We start from the raw sequence: 22,974 nt of genomic DNA, 5'->3' as shown, positions 1-22,974 counted from the left end.
AAAATATTTTTTGCACAATTACCATGCCCTCGACTTTAGGCTAGGGATTCCCTGGTGGCTCAGACGGTAAAGCGTCTGCCTGCAATGTGGGAGACCTGGGTTCAATCTCTGGGTCAGGAAGATCCCCTGGAGAAGGAAATGGCAACCCACTCCAGTACTCTTGCCTGGAAAATTCCATGGATGGAGGAGCCTGGTAGGCTACAGTCCATGGGGTCACAAAGGGTCGGACACGACTGAGCGACTTCACTTATAAAAGTTTTCTGACCTCAGAGAATGTGGTTTTGGTTGTACACTCTCACCCTCTGTCACTGCACTGAATTGGTAAAGATGTCTAGACCTAATTTTTTCTTTTTTTCCTCTATCATTAATTTTGAGGTATTTCATTAAAATCCAGCAGGAGGTGAAGCTGTCCTTCACCCTGAGCCAGGGCATGTCGCTTGCCCAGGAGACTGAGGAGATCCTACCTGCTGGCTCTTGTCATCATGCCCAGGAGTAAATCCCGCCTCTGTGGGCCAAGCCCCACTGGGGCGCTTTCATTTTCTGCTCACACCCTTTGAACCACAGATCCATTGCATTAAACACACATGTTCCCACAAACATGGCTTTCAGAACTACACGTGCTTGATTTCTTTCAGAAATGATCCAAATTCTGAGGTCATATGGACATTCTGGGAATCATCTATCCACAGGAGAAACCAAATATAGGGGTTCCCTAGGAACAGGGGACCCACTCCAGTGTTCTTGCCTGGAGAATCCCAGGAACGGGGGAGCCTGGTGGGCTGCCGTCTATGGGGTTGCACAGAGTCGGACACGACTGAAGCGACTTAGCAGCAGCAGCAGCAGGAACAGGGCATATAAGCATGAAAGGACATATAAGTTAGGATTTGAGAACCATTATCGAATCCACCTAACTCCAAATAGCATCTGGCCTGGCCTGGCCCAGGTCCCTGATGTCACTGCATTCTTTCAGATCATGCTATTATTGCCTTGGTTCTCAAAGTTGGTCCCTAGAAGCATCATCAATACTATCTGGGAACTTGTTAGGAATGTGGATTCTCAGGCACCACCCCAGGCCTGCTGAATCAGAAACTGGGGGATAGAGCCAGCTGTATATTAACAAGCCTTCTGGGTGAGTCTCATGCTTAAGTTTGAGAACCACAGCTCTATTAAACCAAATCATTATTAGCAACTAGCCCTAGTGAGATTAGGTTTTCCATTTCCTCCTGAAAAGTAAAGGAACAGGAAACAGGACAAGTTAGTTTTGATTAGGGGAATAGGAAAGGGAAGATTCTAGATGTTTAGCAGGCTGGAGTGAGGGAGATAACTAGGACGGTTTCTTTCCCAGTCCATGGGCCACTCATTTTCTAATAGTTCCATAATCCTAGTGGTACTGCAAAACCCAGTTTGACCATGGTACTCTCACTCTTTATCGTAAGAGCTTGTTTGGGGGCACTATTTTTAATTTAATCTTGTTTCCATTGTAACTGATTTGTATTCTATTTATGGATGCTGCATACACTGACTTGGCTGCTTTCAATCCCAAGTGAGTACCACTTTGTAAACACTGGAATTTAAAACTAGTTGACAGTTGGACCTTTTCTGGGATTTTCCATGTTATAGTTCTACCTTCATCTCCAAGTGGCTTTCAAATAAACCTTATATTGTTCTCAATATCAAAGAATGATAAAGCCGAAGCAGAAGACATCAAAGGAAAATCTGATCTGACAACTCGGGCAATTGAACGGCGCTGCACTCCCCAGCTCAGGTGTTAGCTGGGAGTCCTGTAGCATTTGTGTGAGCAGCCCTGAGTCAGCCTTCCTGCCTGCCTTCTCTGCTCCACTGTTAACTGTGCATCATGTTCTTTTGGTCAGTTGTGTGAGGAAAGGCAGCAGCTGTCCTTGATTTCTCTTCAGAATAATTGTAACAAACCTCTGGGTTTGTAGAACTTCTCAGAATATTCTGCTATGGGTCAAGACTGAATTCCTTAGCCACTCCCAGCCCCAAATGCCCAATTATGGGCCACATTAAAGGGTCCTTGATCACATCCACCCATGGCAGTTTATTGGAGGTTGCAGGATGCTTCAAGAATAGCCTCTTCTTCCCTCTGGGTTCCTAACCAGAGCTAGAAGGAGCCAAATGGGGCTTATGATGGATTTCAGGTCATTGCCAGCCAGCTGGCTGGGCCTCCTTCCTTCCTGCTCAAGTCAGCCACGGAGGAAGAGCTGAGTCAGCCTTCATTTGGAAGGCAAGGAGGCTCCGGCCCTGCTCCTTCATCTGTGCAGTGCAGGAGCAAGAGAGATGGCAGCAAGCAGCCCTCCAAAGCTGCCTTTTAATAAATGGCCACATCTCATGGCCCCTGAAAGGAACCCTCCTCTGCTCCACTCACTCAGGGACACTGAGGCTGGGGCAGGGGAATGCGGACAAGGGATCCAGAGTGAAGGCTGAGAACAGCACCTCTGGGGTCCTAATTCTCCTTCAGGTCCTGGACCCAGCTTTAATTTTCCTCAGCAAGCATTTAAGGGGAAGATTAGGAAAGATATCAAACAAGTTCTTGCAGGCCCAGCTGACCTAAAAAACCAAAGCAAAACACATATAGAGAGCGCAGGAGAGAAGGGAAGTGTAATTTGAAAGGGAGCAGAGCAGGAAAGGAAGCTCGCTGTCTAGAGCTGGGAGATGTGTCGGCTCCAGCCAGTCTGGGATAGATAGTGGCTCCTTCGAGTAGGAATTGTGTGACCTTGGGCAAAGGGCAGGTTAGCCTCTCTGGGCCTCAGTTACCTCATCTTTAAAATGGGGAGATTTCTTGGGGATTTAGGAACTAGCAAGATGATGTGTTTAAGCGTTTGGCATAACGCATGGCAAAGAGTAAGTTCTTTGAAAATGTTTTTTAAAGTCTAAGAGCAGAGACATTGGTCAGGTGAGTGGTAGGGTTCCATAAGGCAAATTATTTACCCACTTGTGTTAGAGTTTTGTCTTGGCAGCAGTTTTTAAAGCCAGCCCTTTGAGATCAGACAGGATCTGTCCTAACCTGATGCAGCTAGTCTATCAGAACTGTGGCCTAGGGTCTCTCTTCAGGCAAAGTGAGAAGAGTGAAGCGGGGCAGCTACCCTCACAATGAAAACAGTCTTTGGCCCTAAGGAACTGGAAGGAAATATGAAAGGGCGGGGCCCGGGGTGGGGTGCAAGCTCCCCACCCGGCAGTTGATGACCCTTCCCCATGCCCTTTGCTCATCCGCAGTGAATACAACCCTGTTCAATGCTTCAGCCACGCTGCCACCAAATACCAACACTTCTCTGGTAAGTCCTTTTCTCTTATTTCAGACATTTAAGGGTTTTTGTCTGTTGGAGAAGTGTGGATATCACATTGCAAAGGTGTGTGAACATAGGGTGGCCTGATTCATTGGGGACCTTCATTATATGAAACTACCACACATCTCAATACAAACATACAAAATGGCTAGTGGCAAGCATCTGTGTAGTTCATTATGTGGGTTCCTGAATATTTGCACATTAATTTTTCAAAATATAAATTTTTAAATAAATTACTCTCCTTTTATTATGCTTAGAGACATGTATATGGATGTGTGTACATGTACATACTTAGGAACATATACATATATGAATATGTATAGGAATGTATATTATATACACATATGTAATTGTTTTGTGTGCCCTGGATTTTAAACCTCTGGGACACCAAAGGTCAGGTGACTGAAGTGACTAACCTTACAGAGGTCTGACAAGGGTGGGGTGTGAGCCCCAGCATGTGAAAGGGTGTTCAAAGAGGAAGGAGAAGGGAGGGTACATGTGAGACACTCCAGGAAGGCGGTGTGCACAGGACCCATGGTTGACTGGCTGGGATGGGAGCCAGACCTGCACTTTTCTTCTAACACAGCAGTACCTCCTAGAACACAATGAAGAAGCACATGTCAGCTTCTGACCTTCCCAGGGAGCCTCCTGCTCGTCATTCCTTGAAACAGCCTGTCCCCAGAAGCATAACTCTGTTGCTGGGCACCAGTATGGGGCAGGAGAGCTGGGCCCCCCAGCCCCCGTGAGCATGGGAGGGCTGTGTGGGCTGCCTGGAAGCTGCAGGTGGGGGGACACAGCTGACCTGCCAGGAAGGCCCTGACTGTTTCTCTCCTGTCTTGGTCTCCAAGTACAACCCCCTTAACCTCACAGCGCTGGACTGGTCCCTGCTGAGCAAAAAGGAGTGTTTGAACTATGGTGGGCGCCTACTTGGGAATTCCTGCCAGTTCATCCCAGACCTGGCACTCATGTCATTCATCCTTTTCTTCGGGACATACTCCATGACCCTGACCCTGAAGAAGTTCAAATTCAGCCGCTATTTCCCCACGAAGGTAACTTCACCCTGCAATTAGAAGGGGGCCTCTAGTCAGACAGTCCACGTGGCAGCCTCTGCTGAGTCCCTGAGAGGGTTCTGGTCCATGTGATGGGTCCACATCAGCGCTTGCTCACTGAGGAGTTTTTTGTTAAAAGCACAGACGTTGTAGTCGGAGAGAACTGGGTTCCTGTGTTGTCAATGACAATGTCCCCATGACAACACTTGATATTATCAGACTTTTTGCTTTAGCCTAGTAGTATATTGTGGTTTTCTTCATTTTATTTCCCCAGCAACTAATATGTTGAAAATCTTTTCATGTGTTTATTGGCCATAGGACCGTTGACTTTCTTCTTGTAAGAGGCTGTTTCCATTTCTTGCATATGTTCAACCGGATTGTCTTTTTCTTTCCAATTTGCAGCTCTTTATACAGTCTGGATAGAAACTTTTTTGTGATCATGTATCTTCTGCTCTCTGACTGGCCTTGCTACTTTGCTAATGGTATCTCCTTTCTGTTTTTGGCTGCGCTGGGTCTTCATTGCTGCACAGGGGCTTTCTCTAGTTGCAGTGAGCAGGGGCTACTCTGTAGGTGTGATGCACAGGCTCCTCATTGCGGCGGCTCTTATCACAGAGCATGGGTTTAGTTGCTCTGGCGGCATGTAGGATCTTCCCGTGTTCCCTGCATTGACAGGCAGACTCCCAACCACTGGACCACCAGGGAAGTTCCCTAATGGTATATTTTGATTAATGGAGATTCTTAGCTTCACATTTTTCCTCAAAGAAAATATTGGATAGGAAAAATTCTATGTTATCTTCTAAACGCTTCATTGTTTTTCCTTTCATGTTAAATCCGTAATTTTCCGGGATTGCTTTTGATGTTACATGTGAGAGAGTGGTTTTATTTTGATAGCCAATTGCTCCGGCACTCTTTTTTTAAAAGAGGCTATCCTTTCCCCACTGCTCTGCAGTGCTTCCCTTGAAAGTGTATCCAGCTCTTTGCGACCCCATGGACCGTAGTCTATGGAATTCTCCAGGCCAGAATACTGGAGTGGGCAGCCTTTCCCTTCTCCAGGGGATCTCCCCAACCTAGGGATGGAACCCAGGTGTCCTGCATTACAGAATTCTTTACCAGCTGAACCACAAGGGAAGCAGTGTGTCCCTTGCCATATATCAACTGTTCATATGTGATGGGATCTGTTTCTAAGCTTTATATTCCGTTTTGCTGATTTGTTTTATGTCAATATCAGTCTTGATTTCTAAGACTGATTAATACATATGTATAGCTTACAGACCAAACTTTCCCTCTTTGTCCTTTTTTTTCCAATAATGCCTTGGCCTTTTGCATTTCCACATAAACTGTAGAAACTTAAATTTCACCAAAATAAAAAACTTGTTGGAATTTTGATAGAATTATGTTGACTCTAAATGTCAACTTGAGGAGAAATTCTGAGTCTTCTGATCCATGCATATGGTATGCTTGCTGTGCTTAGTCACTCAATCGTGTCTGACTCTTTGCAACCCCATGGACTATAGTCCACCAGGCTCCTCTGTCCATGGGATTTTTCCAGGAAAGAATACTGAAGTGGGTTGTCATGCCCTCCCCCAGGGGATCTTCCCAATCCAGGGATCGAACCCAGGTCTCTTGCATTGCAGGTGGATTCTTTACCAGTTGAGCTACCAGGGAAGCTCCCGTGAGTGTGGTATGCCTTGCCATTTATTAAGGTCTCTTTTCTCATCATAGTGTTTTATAAGTTTTGATCTTGAGGTCTTGCACATTTTTTATTCGATTTATTCTTAGGTTCTTCTTCTTTTTTTTTTTTTTTTTACCTATTTACTCTTTCTAAAGAGTCTTTTATTTGGCCTTTACAAAATACAACTTGAGTGAAAAGTAGTGTACTTGCAACATAAATGCATTAAAACAAAGTCCTGGGACGTCCCTGGTGAACCAGTGGTTAAGACTTTGCCTTCCAAGGCAGGGGGTGCAAGTTCAATTCTTGGTTGGAGCTAAGAGCCCACATGCCTTGTGGCCAAAAAACCAAAACATGAAATAGAAGCAGTATTGTAACAAACTCAGTGAAGACTTTTAAAAAATCACTGCCTTTTCCGCTGTCAAATTACTTACAAACCACCACATTGCCCCTTGAAATTCAGTGTTGCAGAGAGGAGTGAAAACATACCATTTCACAGCTGTCAGATTTGTAAAAACACAAAGGTTTTAGAAAACCAAGTGTTGGAGACAAAAAGCAATGGGCGGGAGTGTCACCAGGACCATCCAGCCTAGAGAGCAGCTGGCCCTCTCTGAGACAGCTGAAGGTGGGTGTTCTGACTCTGGAGCTCAAGCTCCCAGCAGTTCTCCTCTTTGCTGCTGGAGGATGATATCTGCCTGGAGTGAGCAGGAGCTTCTCTGACTTGCTCATCTCTCTTTTGCAGATTCGCGCCCTAATAGCTGACTTTTCCATCATCTTCTCCATCCTGCTCTTCTGTGGAATTGATGCCTGTTTCGGCTTGGCAACCCCCAAGCTGCTGGTGCCCAGCGAAATTAAGGTTTGCTCTGGAACCCTGCTCTGGGCATTTTTTCTGCCTGCCCCCCAGCTGCAGATCTCTTGCCCTCTATGCTGATCAAGTTCTTAATATACTCAGCCAAGGGGCCGCATCGGTTCTCTGTATATGCTTCACACTTTCACTACACAGCCTCCTGGGGGCAGTCCTTTGCAGTGGTGGCTTGCAGATGTATCCATGATGAATTTCTGCTGTGTAGCCACAGGATACAGGGAAGGAGCTTGAATCCACCCTCCAGTCCAGCTGAGGCCGCTTGATTTCCACTTATGGGTCTACAGTTCCCTCTGAGTGAACTCCGGGAGTTGGTGATAGACAGGGAGGCCTGGCGTGCTGCAATTCATGGGGTCGAAAAGAGTTGGACACGACTGAGCGACTAAACTGAACTGACAATTCCCTCACTCATGGTAGTCTATAAGATGAGCCACTTGGGATCTGTTGAAAATGATCCTTTAAAACAGTGATCCTCGAGAGTTCCCTGGTAGCTTAGTGGTTGGGATGGTGGGCTGTCACCACCATGGCCCAGGATCGGTTCCTGGTCGGGGAAATGAGATCTTGCAAGCCACAAGGTGAGCAAAACAAACACAAACCAATGATCCTCAGAGTGTGCTCTGAAAATCTGGAGGTGGGGTTCAGCACTCTGCATTTTAACAAGTCCTCCAGGAGCTTCCAGGGCCTGCTCAGTTCAGTTCAGTTCAGTCGCTCAGTCATGTCCGACTCTTTGTGACCCCGTGAATCGCAGCACGCCAGGCCTCCCTGTCCATCACCATCTCCCGGAGTTCACTCAGACTCACGTCCATCGAGTCCATGATGCCATCCAGCCTGCTTAAGTTTCATAAATTTCCCATTGGTAGTGGTGGTTTAGTTGCTAAGTCGTGTCCAATTCTTGTGACCCCAGGGACTGTAGCCCACCAGGCTCCTCTGTCCATGGGATTTTCCAGGTGAGAGTTCCTTCTCCAGGGGATCTCCCCACCCAGGGATGGAACCTGGGCCTCCTGTGCTGCAGGCGGACTTTTCACTGACTGAGCCATTGGTCCAGAGTTGGTGCGATTTGCCTGTAGCTCTGCTTGAGCCCTGCTCCCCCACAAGGAGCACCGCCCACCTCAACTGAACTGGGAGGCAGAGGTTCTAGAGCTGACCCTCCCTACTTCTGAGGGCTTGACTTTTGCAACGTTATTTCAGCTTCAACATCTCATAAAAACTCACATTGGCCTTGAAATTTAAAACACTTCTTTCTCTTAAATAAGCAGAATATAAACTCCACCCCAGCTCCTGCACAGATAATGCCTTATTCTCAATGTGCAAGTCTGAATTAATGTTTGGTGTTTTACAGACAACACTATAACACTCCCCAGACAGATGACTCAGAGGAGAGGCAGAAAGTGCCAGGCACTGGGCCTCTCATTTTCTTTTTTCTTGCTTTTAGGCCTCATTCCCATTTCTTGTTAGCATATTTTGCAATTAGTGACCACAAACTCTCTCCCAGTGTCCTCTGACTCTCACCACCCTGTTTTCCAAACAAGCCCAGGGCAGCTGCAACAAATCATCTCCTTTGTTCTGTAGACACCACATCCTTCCCAAGACCCCTGTGCCTCCTGGATCTCTTTAAAGTTGCAGGTGCCTAATAGCTTCAAGGAGAAAGAATATACTTGAAAAGTACTCCAGGTGTGGGAATAGCAGAGGTCTGGGAGAGTGGGCTGGACAACGAGTGCTCCAGGACAAGGGAGCAAGGAAAGGGCCCTCTCCTTTGCTCTGTTCAGCCCACACGGCCTGACCGAGGCTGGTTCGTGGCCCCCTTTGGGAAGAACCCATGGTGGGTGTACCTAGCGAGCATCCTGCCCGCCCTGCTGGTGACCATCCTGATCTTCATGGACCAGCAGATCACTGCCGTCATAGTCAACCGGAAGGAGAACAAGCTGAGGGTAAGCCTGGCGCTAGCAGGCAGGGGCACAGCCTCTTCCCACAGAGTCAGAAGGGACGAAGGAGGGAGGTGTTGCTTCTTGCAAAATGTTGGGCCATTTGTGAAGCAAGTTTGGGGGCAGGAGACTGGAGTTCCGGGCGCAGGGAGGGCAGGGGGAATGTAACCTCCAGATGTGGATAGAGCCAGGGCCAAACCCAGGTTGGGCCCCTGGGCATGCGCTTCTCGCTTCTCCCAAAGTGACTCTCCCAGCTCTGTCTCCCGACATTGAACTTGGAAGTCTGAACAAATCCTAACAAGGGGCTTTTGATCCAGAACCATAGACAGAGGAGCATTCTTCGCCTTCCTGGCCCCTCTAGCTCCTCTCCCTGCCTCTGGGTCTGAGGAGACTCTAGCTATCCTCTCCCCCATCCCAATCTGGACCACTCTAGGCCTGAGCTAGACATGCCCCATTTGGGGCCTCTCATTAGGGAATTGTAGAGATATTGCTTTGCTGGGTAGAAGACCCTGCTTCCCAAGGACCCAAACCCAGGGCCTCTCCGAGCCTGAACACCTCTCTCCTCCCTGACCTGCATCAGTTCCCTGGTTCACCAAACTCTGGGGGTGGTAAGGCCTGACCACCTTAGGGTGGCAGTCCTTGCAGAGAACTGTCTAGAAGGCTGAGGAGAGCCCTCAAAACCTCTTCTGCAAAATGGCTGCTTTGGGGGAGTTCTGTCTGTTTCACCCCACCCCAACAGGTGGCTGGGAGCAGGCTCCCTAGACAGCTTCCTCCCTCCCACTGCCTCTGCAGAAGGCGGCTGGCTACCATCTGGACCTGTTCTGGGTGGGCACCCTCATGGCCCTCTGCTCCTTCATGGGGCTCCCCTGGTACGTGGCTGCCACGGTCATCTCCATCGCCCACATCGACAGCCTCAAGATGGAGACAGAGACCAGCGCCCCTGGGGAGCAGCCCCAGTTCCTGGGGGTCAGGTAGGTGAAGGTCAGGGCCTGGGGACCACCCGAGCAGGAGTTGGGGTCAGTCTAGGGGGTGGGGAAGTGGGTTTTTCTTACCATCGAGGTATTTGGGTGAATAGGGCCCCTTCTCTAACAATCCAGGAACCACAGGGATGGGAGTGATAGCTCTGGAGGGAGGGAAGGGGAAGACAAAACTTCAGCTGTCGTGGGTTTTTTTTAACAGATTCCCAGCAGTGCACCCCAGCCCCTTCACGCGCTCTCACTTCTTGCCTATATAGGCCACTCAAGGGTTCCTACAGAGCACCTTCTGCCCTGGTTTTTGTCCCCTCTTTAAGACTCCCTGCCATGCCATCCCTCAAACCCCCCAAATCAGGGTTCTCATCTTGCTCAGTCTCACTCCTCCAGAAAGCCTTTCCAGGACCACGTCTGCCCCTGGCTGTAGCCCATGGCCTGTCACTTCTGTGCCTTCCCTCGCCCCTCCGCTCATGCCCAAGTCAGGTCCCTAACCTGTTGCAGGCAGGGAAGCGCATCTTCCAGCCCTCAGGAGCTCTGGGGTGAGCCCACATCAGACACTGATGTTCTCATACATGGCTGTCCTAAGAACTTCTGCCCATGGCCTGAGAATACCTGGGCCACCCAGCAGGTCCCAAGCTGTTCCTGGGGTCAGGGCAGCGTCCTCTCCTGGATCCCCAAGCCCCAGATGTCTGGGCCTGAGAAGTCTGCCGCAGAGCCCCAAGCTCCCTCCAGGCTTGTGCCTGGGTCTGAGCACTCCAGAAAACACATCTGCCCTGCAGCCCCCGTACCTGCTCTGCCAGCAGCCTGGCCCCCTTCCCCTACATCCTCATCAGTCATGTCCCACAGACGTGAGGTCCTGTTAAAGTTGAAAGGCAGGGATAATGAGCACTTCATCTCCCACTTCATCCTCACAGCAACCCCTCAGGTGGGCGCCATGAAATACATTCTCCTGATGCTGAAGACGTTTAGGACCTTGACTGATGCCACATGGCTAGTAAGTGGCAGAGCCAGGATTAAACCCAAGTCAGTCTGGCTCAAGCACCCCCTGAACAGCCTCCTGAAGGCCCCTACAAATGTCACCTCAGTCAGATTCACTCTCTACACATGTGCTGGGCAGCTTGTCCTCAGGTCAATGGTTTACTCTCTGGAATGGGAGAGCAAGGCAGAGCCCCGGGCCTTGGACACAGCCTTCAAGTGCCCAGAAGGCTAGGATGCCGTGGAGCGCCTCCCAGCCCACCCTGACCGTGTGCTCTTCTCTGCCAGGGAACAGAGAGTGACTGGCACCATCGTCTTCATCCTGACAGGGATCTCTGTCTTCCTGGCTCCCATCCTGCAGGTGAGGCTCTGTACCCTCTGCGAGGGCCCTGTCCATCTGAGAAGGTGCTGGCCTGATGCTTCAGAGCGTGGAACAGGCTCTCCACGTGGCCCCTAGCAGGCCAAAGATATCCCATCCTCACTGCTGTTTTCTGTAATATCACACCCTTTACATCTCTGTTCCCTGGACCTCCCCGGTGGCTCAGACGGTAAAGCGTCTGCCTACAGTGTGGGAGACCTGGGTTCAATCCCTGGGTTGGGAAGATCCCCTGGAGAAGGAAATGGCAACCCACTCCAGTACTCTTGCCTGGAGAATCCCATGCACAGAGGAGCCCGGTAGGCCCCAATCCATAGGGTCACAAAGTCAGACACGACTGAGCGAGTTCACTTTTACTATCAGCACCAGCACTATCTTACCCCTCCCAGGGTCCACCCTCACCTTTCTGGAGGACACTTCCTTCAGAAAGTTCTGCCAAGTTCCATCCTTGCTTAAATCAGTGGCTTCTTAAATTGGTTTTTTCCATTTTGCAGGTTTTGGCCTCCTTGTTCGCTTGCTTTCTGAAGTTTAAAACTTGCAGGGGGAGGCTTCTGTCACTGCTTTTGGGCCTGTTTTCTGCTCCTCTGTCTCGGTCACATAAGTGACTTTTTCCTCATACTATAGCTACAAATAGTCCCTTTGGATCAGCTGGAAGAGGTGATAGCAATGAGGAATATATTTGGAGCATATATCTCCCAGGATGGTTCATTCAGGGGTGAGCTTGTGGAAACAAACAAAAAAAAAGACTAATGAACCATGATGTTGATTGATTTATGATGGGAAAAATTTCTGGCTTGAGAATCGGTGCTGAACACAACCAAACAGTATTGAATAATTTTTTTAAGGGATGTTTCTCTTTTGCAGGAAACAGATTATATACAATGGGGGAGAGAGGGACGTTTTGTTAATTTAAAAGAGTATTCTAAATGGTCGGGGAATATTTGCTTTTACGGAGAGGCTCCCAAAGAACCATTGTGCCTGTCAATCCCAATACTGTCGAACAGCTGAGTGTGTGTGTTAAAAAAGCTCCAACAGGCACTTTAGGAGCCAAACGTTCCTACGAACACTGCAGGTGCAGTGTCTGCCTCCCTGAGAGAGGCCTGGCTGCCCCAGCTGTTGAGTGTTCAGCTATTTAGTCATTTCTCACAAGCTCTTGTTTGTATTTGAATGGAACATAAAGCAATTAGAAAATTCCACTCATTTCCCTCCTTCTGTTCCATTTGCACTTTAATCAGTTATCTTATGGACACATTATGAGTCTAAATCTTCAGGGTTTTATACTCCTGTTTGCTGTGGGCTGTGCTTAGTCTCTCAGTCATGTCTTACTCTTTGTGACCCCACAGACTGTAGCCCGCCAGGCTTCTCTGCCCATGGGGATTCTCCAGGCGAGAATACTGGAATGGGTTGCTATGCCCTCCTACGGGGGATCTTCCCAACCCAGGGATCGAACCCAAGTTCCCCACCTGCAGGCGGATTCTTTCCCTGACTTTAGTAAACTTCTGTTTTTGCACTAATATTGTCTATCTTCTTAACATAAATATCAACAGCATGCCCAGGGAATACACTTAAAGTAATTGGGATGAAAATAGTTCTGTGCATAAGATATGCTATTGCCAAGGCCTTTGATGGTCATACTTTAAATGATGTGTAATCATTGCTCATTCTTTGGTAAAATAGAGTTTCCTATTCTAAGCAGTAATGGAAACTCCTTTCTGCTGCAATTTTCCACACAAAAAGCTTGTGGACTGTATTTGCTTATTAATTTATGCATCTTATAAAAACAAATGAGGGGACATCCCTGGTGGTCCAGCGGGTAAGACTCTGGGGCTCCCAATGCAGGGGGCCCAGATTCAATCCTTGGTCAAGAAACTAGATCCCACACATGCCGCAACTAAGACCCAGCACAAATAAATAGATATTTTTAAAATGAGGGACATTCCATTGTGTGTGTGTGTATATATATATACATCTCCACAATTTCTGTATCCATTCATGTGTCAGTGACATCCAGGCCACTTCCATGTCCTAGCTCTTGCCAAAAGTGCTGCAACAGACATTGGGGTGCACGCTTCTCTTTCAGTTATGGTTGCCTCAGGGTACATGCCCAGTAGTGGGATTGCTGGGTCATATGGTAGTTTTTTTCCTAGTGTCTTAAGGAATCTCCATACTGTTCTCCAGAGAGGTTGTATCAGTTTATATTCCCACCAACAGTGCAAGAAGATTCCCTTTTCTCCACATCCTCTCCAGCATTTATTGTTTGTGGTACATTATACAATGTGTATTACTCAGCTTTAAGAAAAAGAATGCATTTGTCAGTCCTAATAAGGTGGATGAACCTATTATACAGCCTATTATACAGAGTGAAGTCAGAAAGAGAAAGACAAACGTTGTATATTAACGCGCGTGCATGGAATCTAGAAAGATGGCACTGCTGAGCCTGTCTACAGGGCAGCGGTAGAGCCGCAGACCCTGAGAACACACTTGTGGCACGGTGGGAGAGGAGCGGGCGGGGCGAATGGAGAGGGGAGCGTGGAAACATACATCACCACGTGTGGAATAGAGAGCCAGTGGGGATTTGCTGTGTGACTCAGGGAGTTCAACCCAGTACTCTATGCCAGCCTAGAGGGGTAGAAGGGGGTGGGAGATGGGAGGGAGGTTCAAGGGGGAGGAGACATATATATATCTGTGGCTGATTCATGTTGATATATGGCAGAAGCCAGCACAATATTGTAAAGCAAGTATCTTGCAATAAAAAAATTTTAATAAAATTTCAGCCCTGGGGGGGGAAAATGAGAAAATTCCCTGGCAGTCCAGTGGTTAGGAGTTGCAGTTTCATTGCCGTGGCCTGGGTTCGATCCCTGGTTGGAGAGCTGATCTCGCAAGCCAGGAAGTGCAGCAAAAAGAAGAGAAAAACAGGCTCTATAAACAGGGTAAGATGCCATCTATGGGGAAATGTTCCTTATTGCTTTAGCTGTCATGAAAAAGTTTTTATGGGGTTTATTATAGCTCCAAATGCTCTGATACTGTTATTGCATTTTCTCACAGAAGGATTTGAAAAATCTGGCTGCCACTCTTTTATAATGAGTTGAAATATATACATATATAAAATCATTTAATCTTTTTGACACATTTTATAACAGGAAAGACATCTCAAGTCTTATTGACCATAAGATTTAAGATTTCTGATTTAATTATATCAAGGTCTATATCAAGGATTTCAAACGTGTTAGATGATTAAAGCATTATCACTAGTTTGTTGCTGTTGTTTAGTCGCTAAGTTGTGTCCAACTCTTGTGATCCCAAGGGCTGTAGCCTCCCAGGCTTCCCTGTCCATGGGATTTCCCAGGCAAGAGTACTGGAGTGTGGGTTGCCATTTCCTTCTCCAGGGCATCTTCCTGACTCAGGGATCGAACCCGTATCTCTTGCAATGCAGGCGGATTCTTTACCAGTGAGCCACCAGGGAAGCCACTAGTTGACACCAGTACTAAACATGAGATTGATTCTAGGTAGAGATATTTGGTATAGCCAGTTCAAGAAAAATACAATTTTAAAACAGATTTGAGTTACTAGATACAATCCCAGAATTTATTTCCAATCAAGAAAATTTTCCATGAAGCTTGTTTAAGTTTTGGCAACTCTAAATTTTCCTAGTTCTATCAACATAGGCAAGTACTAGACTCATTGAGAACTTAGACTAGAGAACTATTTACCCAAGGCCATGCTTTAGTTGAAATTTTTAGTTTTTATTTATATAACCAAAAAGAGAAGATGCTGCAGATTTTGAGGGTGTAAGTTAGATCCTAATTGTTAGTGTTTTTATTGTTATTATTGTTTCTATATCATTTATTAACCTCACCTATTTCTGGACCAGTTCTGTTCCAGGACTTCTCAAACTTTCATGTGTATTAAAAATCATCTGGAAATTTTGTTAAATGAAGATACTGATTCAATAGCTGTGTGGGGGCCCCCAAATTCTGCATTTTTAACAAACTCACCAATGGTACCAAATCATGCTGGTCCAAAGATCACACTTTGAGCAGCAAGGAACAAAACCACCTCCTACCCATCTCTCTGAATCAATGAATGGTTAGACTGACATTAGATACAGTGATGTTTATTAGAGTATCAGTGATAATTTTCAGTCCTTCCATCACCAATTTGCAAATATTTGGTTATCTTGCCAAACAAGGGCACTGGGGGATGAAGTGGCTGTGTATCTGATGGGCAGCATAAATGTCTTGCATACTCAGTTCTGCAGATTCTCAGTTCTTTCCAAGCCCCAAAGGGTTTTTCTTGTTTTACTGTTTTCTTTGCAACTCACCACAGCTTGTCAGGATTGTGAATTTCTGCATACTGCCTCAGAGGAACTCCTGATCATATCAGAAGCTTCCCCTTTTGTCCCCATATTGTTCTCACAGTCTCAGACTCAAATTATATAGGAAGGCCTTATGTTTGTAGGATTGTGATTCTTGTTCTTTGCTTTAGCAAGTGGTATAAAGCTGACACTAGAGGTACCTTTTTGCCACTTTACTCTGTCATTAATATTTGAGAAAAGCTCCTCCATGGATATCCAAGAAAGATTTGCATCAATTAATCTAGAATTCTAGATCACAGCCCCATCACTGGTCAGAGTGTAATGTCACAGGCCTTTCAGATTTTCTGAGAAAGCTCTTTCAGCCTGCAAATGACAAGATGTTCAGTTGCTAAGTGGTGTTTGACTCTGCAGTCCCATGGACTGCAGAACACCAGGCTTCCCTGTCCTTCACTATCTCCTAGAGTTGCTCAATTTCATGTCCATTGAGTCAGTGATGCTATCTTACCATCTCATTCTCTGCCACCCTCTTCTCTTTTTGCCTTCAATCTTTCCCAGCATCAGGGTATTTTCTAATGAGTCGATTCTTCACATCAGGTGGCCAAAGTATTGGAGCTTCAGCTTCAGCATCAGTCCTTCCAATGAATATTCAGGTTTGACTGGTTGGATCTCCTTACAGTCCAACGGACTCTCAAGAGTCTTCTCCAGCACCACAATTCAAAAGCATCAGTTCTTTGATGCCCAGCCTTATTTAGGGCCCAGCTCTCACATCTGTACATGACTACTGGAAGAAACCATAAGTTTGACTATATGGACCTTTCTCAGCAAAGTGATGTCTTTGCTTTTTAATACACAAATGGCAAGACTGGAAACAATTCCCTAGGCTTAATAATGAGGTGATGATAATCAGTCACTGGTAACTGCAAACTAAGACAGTCCAGTTCTTCTGTTTGATGTGGTTTTCACACTCGTTAGAGCTAAACAGAAGTTTTAAGCCATATTAAATTTGTGCCAGGCTTCCCTGGTGGTCCAGTGGTTAAGAATCTCCCTGCCAATACAGGGGACATGGGTTTGATCCCCAGTCCCAGGAAGATTCCACAAGCTGTGGGGCAACTAAGCCCATGTGTCACAACTATTGAAAATGTGCTGAACAAGAGAAGGCACTGCTGAGAGAAGCCTGCAGCTGCAACCAGCGAGTAGCCCCACTGTCCTCAACCACACGCAGCAACTAAGACCCAGTGCAGCCAAAAATAAATTAGTTAAAAGATTTGTGTTGTTACAGATTATAGCTTAATCTTTTATTTAAGATTTCATTTCTCTCTTCATTGCTCCCACACTATGAGGCTGATTAGGCTGATTTTTTTCAGACTATTTTCCATTATAAGTTATTACAAAATATTGGATCTTGTCTGTGTTGTAGTGTAGATCTTTGTTGTTTAAATGTTGTATATACAGTAGTGTGTATCTGTTAATCCCATACTCTAACTTATTCCTCCCTCTCCCTTCCCCTCTGGTAACAGTAAATTTCTTCATCTGTGAGCCTTTTTGTTTTATACAGATTCATTTGTATTATTTTTTAGATTTCACGTGTAAGTGATGTCATATAATATTTGTCTGACTTAGTATGATATTCTCTAGGTCCATCCATGCTGTACAAATGGCAATATTTCATTTATTGCTGTGTAATAGAATAATATTCCATTGTATGTATGATGTATACATATCTGTAGATATATAGAAATATACCCACATTTATTAAACCAATTGTCTGTTGATGAGTTGAAATTTTTACCTTATTTAATAATAAGGCAAAAACCTCCTAAGTCATATACAAATGGAATGATGTCATGGACCCATGTTTCCTTTAAGTTCAAATGTTGTAGAGTAACGTTTATAGCATGTGGGTCCAAATCATGCTTTGTGTTTAAAAAATGAACACAGCCTAGTTTATTTTAAATGAGAGGCTGCTGATTTGTTTGGATTTGCCAGCATTCTTAAATGGACTTCTAAAAGTTGGAGATAGGACTTTGTGTTCTTGCAAGTGTTCAGCACAGCAGCCCTGGGAGGGGGCAAACCAGCCTTCTGCAGGTAAAGAGGAGAAAAGACGCAGCTTAGACAGTGGAGACATACCTCAGAAATCTTCTAAAGAGTCACAGTGCCCACTGTAGACCAGTATGAGTGATATGATCCCATGTTTGAAAAAGCAAACTGCCCGAGAGCATGATAGGAAGGACAGCTACCCACAAAACCATCAGCAGTTGGTTGTCGCCCAGTGGCGGTCACCTCATGCACTCTGTTCTGCTTCTTTTTTACCTGATTGTATACGTTGCATGAGTTTTGTTCCTCAGCAGGTACTCCCCACTAATAGGTAAGCTCATTGAGTGTCACCAGCCCCCTCCAAGTCGAGCAGTGCAGTTTAGGGGGGCCCTTAGCTGGGGCTGGAGGTGGGAAGGGGCTGGCATGAACGAGCAGTCTGTAGAGATTTGCCATGTTCCAGAAGGTTAATCTTCAGCTGGACTACACGGCTTCTGTAGGGCATAAAGATGGTGGAGGGTGGGGAGGCTGGGTGAGCAGCTGTTCACCGGGCTAGAGAAGGGGCAGCAGAGCCCCAGAGACCGTCTCCTCCCCCACGGACACTCTGGCTCCAGATGTGCTCACAGACACTCCGTTCCTCCAAAATTCAAGCTCTTCCAACACTTGGGGGAAAGCCAAGGTTGACCAGGCTGCCTCCGTGACTTGGCAGACACTCCCATCCTGAACAGAGTGGCCAACAGCCTGCTGTGGGTGCGGCCCAGTCCAGAGCTCTGCCTCCCCTCTCGTTTCAGTACATCCCTTTGCCGGTGCTGTATGGAGTCTTCCTCTACATGGGTGTGGCCTCCCTGAATGGCATACAGGTAAGGACCCTTAGGTCCTTAGGTCCTCAGTCTACAGATGAAGAAACAGGTTCAGAACTCAAAACCCAGATCACGCTGATTCCTATGAGCATTTCCACTACCCCTCTCTCTTCGCTAAGGCAAGCTGCACGGAAGAAAACATTTTGTTACTTACCATGATATACCAGATGTCTTGGATAGCTTGTGTTGCTTTCAAGTTGCATTTTCCTTGAAAGTGGAGTGTTTTTTGGGGCCTGCACCAGGGCTGTACCCCTCCTCAAGAGCTCAGCAGCCCCCCATAAAATCTCATGATACCTCCTCCTAGACCTCCATTCCCCCTCCTTTGCATCCTCGAGACCTGACCAGGGGCTCCCCTCAGTGAGACCCTGCTGTGGCACCCATTCTACCAGATCCAAGCCCCCAGCAGGGCCAGCAGGGTCCCCAAGGCCTGGCTGAGGCTCACACTGTCCTCACCAGTTCTGGGATCGCTGCAAACTCTTCCTGATGCCCGCCAAGCACCAGCCAGACCATACCTTCCTGAGGCACGTGCCGCTGCGCCGGATCCACCTCTTCACCCTGGTGCAGATACTCTGCCTGGCTGTGCTCTGGATCCTCAAGTCCACAGTGGCCGCCATCATCTTCCCAATCATGGTAAGATGGGCACAGGCTTCTCCCTCCTCGCTCTGCAGGGTCAGCCAGGGAAGGTGTCCACGGGGAGACCCACCCTAGTCTCCTCCACAGTGGCCTGACTCTCTTGGGGTCACAAAGGCAGGTACGGATCAAGATTCGGGTTGTGACTCCAGGCCAGATGGAGCTGGGGGGTCGATGGTGGAATGCAGAGGCTTAGAGGGGGCAGAAGTTGTGTGTGGTGGGTGGATACTGTAGTGACAATGCACACGCCCGCCTCCACCCAGCTCAGGTCAGGGCGGCTCAGTGAGAACGCAAAAGCCACCCAAACTCCCCTTCTCTGTGGTGCGATGGAGCTGGGCACATTCAGCAAGGAGACTGAGAGCCCCACCGCCAAAATTCAAACCAAGTGCAGAAGTAGAGCTATGCTAAGTCCACCTTTCCATATAACTGAATTTGAAAAAATGAATCGGGGGGGGGGGGCGGGATAGGGAGAGCTAGAATCAGAGATTTAGAACTTCAAAGTTTAATGTCATTAACATGTCATTGTTTGGAGAGGCTGGGGAAAGTATGTGAGAATTCTTTGGCTATTCTTGAAATTGTGGGTAAGTTTTAAATTATTCCAAAATTAAAACGGAAAAGGAGAAAAGCCCACAGCACATTGCATCTGTCCTCGTGGGGAGCAGTGGGCTCTGCCCCTGCTGGGACCTCGGAAACGGAGGGGGTTACCATGGGCTAATGCTCTGGGGAAGCCCTAGGTAGGCCCCAAAGCCTGCAGGGCTGGAATAGGGGCCAAACTGAGGACACAGAGGACATCGGAAATATCCTGGGAGGGCTCTAGTTAGTGCTTCTTGACCCTGGCTGTTCGTAAGAATCACTTGGGAGCTTTATAAAAGTACATGTGGGCCTCACCCACAGATCGATTAAGACAGAATCTTAGAAAAACCCAGGCATTGGTGTTGTAGTAAGTTTACAGGTAAGCATAATTCTGTATCCAAGGTTGAAAACCACCACTCCAGGGAATGTGAAATGGATCCTCTCCAACAGTGGGGAGTTCAAGAGTGATGAAGGGCAGGGACTGAGTGCTGTTTCATTTAGCTGTCACTGGCCCTAAGAACTACTAGTAACCCCATTTTATAGGCTGGAACCCTGAGGCTGTGAGTGACTCAAGTCATACAACCAGAAAGGACTAGAGCCAAGATTCATCCCTTCCCCCACATTGATGCTTTTTAATTCACATGCAATAAAATTCACTCTGCTATTCTATGAGTTTTGATAAATCACAGAATAGTGATTCTACCACCATAGTCATGAAACAGAACAGTTCTGTCACCTCTAAAATTCTGTGTTGTCCCTGCGAAGACAGCCCTTCTTTCTACCTTTGCCCCTAGTAACCAAGATCTGTTTTCAGAGCCAGGATTTTTGAAAACCAGGTCTGTCCAACTCCCCAGCTCTGCTTGCTCCCGAGACACAGGACCCAGTGTTAAATGTGGCTGGATGGTTTTCTCCCTGACCTCATTTAATGGCCAGTTCTTGGGGGTGAAGGGACAATATTCAAAAGTAGCTACTTGGACCCACTGCATTTATTAAAAGGTCAGTGTTTAATCTTCTCCAAAGAATGCATGTTTTGCCTTTGTTTATCCTGAAAAAAAACAAACTTTCTAGCCTTTCCTTTAAATATGGCAGCATCCAGCTTCTGTTAGCAGAGAGATTGGCAGCTTAGAAATGGGGACATAGGCACAGTTGATCTGAGTCTAATTCCTGAATCTGCAGCATGAACACCTCTGCCAGGAGATGCAGCCTCTTGTCAGAGATGCAGATCTGTGTGTTAACTGTCTGCCAAGTGATCTGATGCAAGTTCAAGTTTGAGAACCACTAATTTAAAGAATAACTAGTTTTCCACCCATGGTCCCCCTCTGGCTTCCCACTTCAGCTGTCACTCAACTGAGGAAGGGCCAGATGAGAGGAACCAAGATGGGTGGGAGGGGAACCATTGTTTGGGGGAAGTTTTGAGAAGGTTCCAAAGATACCAGCAAAAGTCCCTAAACATAGCTGACTGAGGGAGGGGAAAAAACAAAAATACCGGAGTGTGGGGCCTTGAACCCATGGTTTTCTCTGAACTCTCACCACAGATCCTGGGTCTCATCATTGTTCGAAGGCTTCTGGACCTCATCTTTTCCCAGCATGACCTGGCCTGGATTGACAACATCCTTCCAGAGAAGGAGAAAAAGGAGGCGGATAAGAAGAAGAGAAGGAAAGGGGGCCATGAGGACAGTGACGAGGAGGTGGGGAGGATGGGAGGCCTCAGCTGATGGGAGGGATCAAGACCCTCCCTCCACCTCTGCCATGGCCGGGGAGGGGTGGCTTCTCAGGGAGCCAGGGGGCACTGCCCAGGCCCAGCCTTGGTCTGATGTGCTGAGATCACGTCTGTTTCTGTGAATACCATTAGTGTAGGCCAGAATGTATGAGCCCCCTCACCCAGGGAAAAGGTGGGCCAGGCCTACTGTCTCCAATTCCTGTGGACCCCTGGGCTCACTGTAACAGCAATACAGGCCCCAGAGGGGACAGCGCAGAAGCCTCGGGAGGCATCATCAAGGTTATGGCTACTGACCTCCAAAGGACACAGCAGGCCTGGGGGAGGGTGCTAATGGGGACTCATTAGTAGACTGGATTCCTGGGCAAGTGGAAAGACTGGGGCCCGAGTCTTGCTCGGAGCTGTCCCTAGGGTCCTGGGGAGGGAGGTGGGGAAAGAGGCACAGGTCCTCACTGAAAGAGTAACCCGTTCCCTAGATGTCTGGGACCTCTCAGTTGCCCCATCAGCCCCTCTCTTCTCCCATGTTCTTCCCCATCTCACCCTAAAACAGTGAGTCAACAGACGAGAAGCCAGTCCTGAATTTATAGTAAATCACAAAATATTTGGGGATAAGATTGTCTACTTCAAGTGTTCATTACAAATGATGAAACTGTCCCCAAAATGGAAGTGACTCATCCAAGATGGTCATGTGTAGGAGGGAATAAGAAAACCATTCCCCACTTTGATCATTTCCCATATACTAAGCTGCCCATGCCATTCCTAATAACCATGTCTGGCTCCCATTCTCCCAGTCTGACCCAAACCCATATCCTTGCCTCCACCATCAACTATTCTAGCAACCCTGCCTTTTGCAGATCAAAGTTGCTCATAGGCAAGCCCTTGCTGACTGACTGGTGATGATTAAACCATCTTCTGATGATAGTGATAGGCCCAAACTCCCCTGGTCCTTGATTACTGTCCTCTTCCAGGAAGGTAAGAGGCCCATAATCCCTGTCCACATGTTTTTCATTGATTTCCACCCCCCCCACCACCACCCTGCCGCCCCAAAGGGCTATGCTGCACAGCTTACAGGGCCTCAGCTCCCCAACCAGGAAATTGAACCCGGGTCACAGCAGTGAAAGCCCAGAATCCTAACCACTAGGCCCCCAGGGAACTCCCCTGTGTGAATGAGTTAGATGATTTGAAAGTTAGGTTCTGCAAACAAAGAAACCGGAGTCTAAGTGCCTTTTAAAGACAAATATTCTTTCATTGATTCATTCAGTAAATATTTGAGTACCTACCACATGCCAGGAATTAGTTCAGTTCACTTCAGTTCAGTTCAGTCGCTCAGTCATGTCCGACTCTTTGCAACGCCATGAATCGCAGCACGCCAGGCCTCCCTGTCCATCACCAACTCCCAGAGTTCACTCAGACTCGCGTCCATTGAGTCAGTGATGCCATCCAGCCATCTCATCCTCTGTCGTCCCCTTCTTCTCCTGCCCCCAATCCCTCCCAGCATCAGAGTCTTTTCCAATGAGTCAAATCTTCGCATGAGGTGGCCAAAGTACTAGAGTTTCAGCTTTAGCATCAGTCCTTCCAATGAACACCCAGGACTGATCTCCTTTAGAATGGACTGGTTGGATCTCCTTGCAGTCCAAGGGACTCTCAAGAGTCTTCTCCAGCACCACAGTTCAAAAGCATGAATTCTTCGGTGCTCAGCTTTCTTCACAGTCCAACTTT

General features: G+C 47.4%; 1 protein-coding gene across 5 annotated transcripts in view; it reads left to right on the top strand.

Annotated features, from left to right (window-relative positions):
- The window catches only part of SLC4A5 (solute carrier family 4 member 5), a 98,733-nt gene that overhangs the window by 69,570 nt on the left and 6,189 nt on the right, over nucleotides 1-22,974 (top strand). For 4 of the 5 annotated variants that reach the window (XM_069583719.1, XM_069583723.1, XM_069583720.1 and 1 more), the window contains 9 exons: nucleotides 3,235-3,293; nucleotides 4,154-4,354; nucleotides 6,766-6,879; nucleotides 8,652-8,813; nucleotides 9,600-9,778; nucleotides 11,042-11,114; nucleotides 18,267-18,335; nucleotides 18,792-18,965; nucleotides 21,074-21,226. In XM_069583719.1, coding sequence (XP_069439820.1) covers nucleotides 3,235-3,293; nucleotides 4,154-4,354; nucleotides 6,766-6,879; nucleotides 8,652-8,813; nucleotides 9,600-9,778; nucleotides 11,042-11,114; nucleotides 18,267-18,335; nucleotides 18,792-18,965; nucleotides 21,074-21,226 — 1,184 coding nt within the window. The remainder of the gene's footprint in view (nucleotides 1-3,234; nucleotides 3,294-4,153; nucleotides 4,355-6,765; nucleotides 6,880-8,651; nucleotides 8,814-9,599; nucleotides 9,779-11,041; nucleotides 11,115-18,266; nucleotides 18,336-18,791; nucleotides 18,966-21,073; nucleotides 21,227-22,974) is intronic. The other variant, XM_069583722.1, reaches the window with a different exon arrangement.

Source organism: Ovis canadensis, chromosome 3 (assembly GCF_042477335.2).
Source record: "Ovis canadensis isolate MfBH-ARS-UI-01 breed Bighorn chromosome 3, ARS-UI_OviCan_v2, whole genome shotgun sequence".
NCBI lineage: Eukaryota > Metazoa > Chordata > Mammalia > Artiodactyla > Bovidae > Ovis > Ovis canadensis.
Note: the sequence above shows the minus strand (reverse complement) of the source record. Positions and strands in the feature narration are given on the sequence as shown.